Raw genomic sequence first — 3,164 nt, forward strand, 5'->3', positions numbered from 1 at the left:
GTGTGCTTGCATGATGCATGGTTAAATTGGTCTTTACTCTTTTCTAATTGCTTTTGTTGCAACCGGTACCCCTTAGTGTAGGACCCTAAGTTGAACGAATTAAATTGGCTGACCAGTGTAGTGAAAATGTCAGCATATGACATGTTAATTCATATGCCACAACTATTATTGGTGTCAACGTTGGCTGGTCTGAGTGGTTTAGATTATGTGTTAATTCTTATATTTCATCCATCTTCCAGCGCCCCAAACGTTGTGTATGCTTAATTTGAAAGTTTGATTGCTTCAATTTTTTTTTTCTCTCTTGCTTCCACCTTTCTATTTCATTTGGGCTATCGGTGGTTATCACAGGTAATATGTTGTGATCACTGCAGGCAGGTTGCAAGTTTCTTATATTTGCGCACCATCAGTCAATGATAGATGCGAAGACCAGTTCAATTTTACTCATTTTTTTTATATTGGAAATCATAGCACTTACCAAAACTGTTGAAAATTTCCAGAAGAAAAAAGTGGGTTGCATCTGGATTGATGGAGGTACACCCGCTGCATCAAGGCAACAATTGGTTACAGATTTCCGGGAAAAGGATTATATCAAGGCAGCTGTAGTATGGTGGTATTTTTGGTTGTGCATTTCTTCCATGTGTTTCCGTTATAAGCATCTTTTCTGTTGTCTTGGTTAGTATTTGTGCTTGAGATAATGATTTCATGTGACACGTTATCATGCAGCTATCCATTAAAGCGGGAGGAGTTGGATTAACTTTAACTGCTGCAAGCACAGTTATCTTTACAGAACAATCCTGGACTCCAGGTGACCTAATTCAGGCCAAAGATCGTGCGCATAGAATTGGCCAGGTATTCTCACACTCATGATCTAAATTTTTACGACTTAGGAATGTGGTGCAATTCAAACCGGATAATTTGGGGGCAGGTACATTTCTACATCTTCTTGAACTATCATATGTAATGCAAAATGTACATAATGCTTAGTTTCAAGGTTTTTATTCTGGTTTATATTTATATTTTGTCAAGATCTATACTCAAGCAGTATTTGAGAGTTACTTTTTGATGTTTTTGAGAAACCATTCTAAATTTTAGTTATTGAAAAATCAGGTGTTAGATGGCCATGAGAACACCTTAGCTGTGTCAAATAATCATCCATTGAGTAGCCCTGCAAAGCATACTACTATTGGGCATAGAGCCCTTCAAAGCAGAGAACTCTTGACCAGTTTGTCAGAAGATGTGATAACGTGGATAGGTCGGAAGTCGGAACATCAGCCTGACCGGAAACGGCCCTCTCGGTCATGACTTGCGAGATATGCAAAATGGATTTCCATTTTCACAGATACATGGCCAGTGGCAAGTGAATAGGAACTTAAATGTTGATGTCTACATGCAGAAGTTTCCATGTAGTATTAACCAGATGTGCTTACATGCGGAATTCACCTGTGATGACACAAATGCCGTTTTGAAGCTGAAATCCATTGTACAACAAATAATAGATTGAGTAGAACTGGCTACACTAAACTATGTTGCTTGTAAAATATTGATGAAGTCACCCATTAGATTTTAGGTTTCCACTTCTTGTTTTTAACTTTTTGCTCCCCTATGTTTTGTTTTAGTTTGGGGCTCTATACAGAGCATGACATTATCATATATATGAACGATACTTGTAAATTTCTTTACTCCATATGCATGTATCATTATATTTTGTAGAAATAATCATCTCTTGAAAGAATAGACTCATAGAACCCCTTTATAGCACTTCACTTAAAACTGATCATCACATTAGGTTATTTTGTTTAGGAACATGACCTATTCTGATAATGTTACTTTTCTCCCTAAATTCATACAGAATGACATTATAAAAATAACATCATTATTTTTCTTTAGTCATTTAGAAACTTGATTTGAATTTTTGTAACCCAGTTTCCCTTCATCATCATTCTTATTATTTTCTTATTTTCTTAATCTAATGAATAAAGCAATCAATCGATAATATTATAAATGACTCAAATCAAATTTTTAAACTAAATTTTTCAAACAAGAATCATTCTAACTTTATGTGAAACTTCAAAATGTTTCTTTTGACATAATATGTGCGGGCTATTAGTTGAATTAATTATTTAAAATGCATCATGTATTTTGAAATAGAAAGCAGTGAGTTGATCATTTAATATGACCAGCAGCAATAATGCAAATATCTCAAAATGCACAGATAATTTTGTACGAGTTGAAGAGAATATAGACACAACTCAAAGCAAGATCATATTCCTGAAAGACATTAATATTTAATTCATTGTTCATTCATAATCCTATTGAAAACGACTAAGGAGGATAATAAGCCACAAGAAATAACAAGAAATGTTACTAAAATAGAGTTGTCCTGTGCTGAAATCTTCCTCCCTTAGTAGGTGGCCAAACAAACGCATGGCGCATACAATTAGTAATCCCAGTAATCCCACGGTGCTCCATGGTGAAGACACTCTTCCTATGGACAGTAACTTGTAAGAAATCTCGCTCCATGGGAGGAGCCCCACTGTCAAGTTGCAATGCTGCAAAGTCCTTCAACACGGACAGTGTGAAAATGGAGAAGCAATGCGCGGATGAATAGGGATCGGAATCCAATAACTGCGAGCATATTGCACACAGCTTCCCGTTGCCAAGGTCAACAAAATTGAATCTGCCGGGTCCTTCCATCGGTGGTAGAATACCCTCAAAAGCCACATCAAGGTATTGATATAATGCGACTAGGCCATTCAGGTGGTTAACGAGAATGGCAAGGACCTTGTCCAAAGGTGTATGAGGAGGTTCCTCCACATACTCATGTGTAAGGCAAACGGTGTAGTTGCTGCTTCCAAGACCGGGAAGGGACACAGAAATGTGTGGGAAAAAAGTATTACGACATTGGTCACTGCGGCCAAAGAGTCTACCGCCGCAAATGAGTCTACCCGTTCTGAAGTTCGAAAGATTGTTATCAGCGGCAGACATATCCATCCAAGTCTCTTTGATGGGGTCGAAGCGGGCCAAATAGGAGTCTCTCTCCAACTCCCTGGACGATGAAAAAAAGAGGTTGTTGTCGAGGACGAACATGGTATTCTCGACAAGTGGCTTGCTAATGATGGCGGCCCCAGGAGCCATCAAGGGTTTCCAAACTCTAGAACCAGAAC

At 38.0% G+C, this 3,164-nt stretch overlaps 1 protein-coding gene across 1 annotated transcript; it reads right to left on the bottom strand.

Annotated features, from left to right (window-relative positions):
• Positions 1–2,239: 2,239 nt before the first annotated feature.
• Positions 2,240–3,164, bottom strand: LOC107472427 (uncharacterized; the record flags this gene model as incomplete). The annotated part of the gene is given in 1 exon segment (XM_016091956.1): positions 2,240–3,164. A coding segment is annotated over 1 exon segment (800 nt), but the record flags the coding sequence as incomplete, so codon positions are not given.

The sequence above is a fragment of the Arachis duranensis genome, unplaced genomic scaffold, assembly GCF_000817695.3.
Source record: "Arachis duranensis cultivar V14167 unplaced genomic scaffold, aradu.V14167.gnm2.J7QH unplaced_Scaffold_96933, whole genome shotgun sequence".
In the NCBI taxonomy this organism is placed as follows: Eukaryota; Viridiplantae; Streptophyta; class Magnoliopsida; order Fabales; family Fabaceae; genus Arachis; species Arachis duranensis.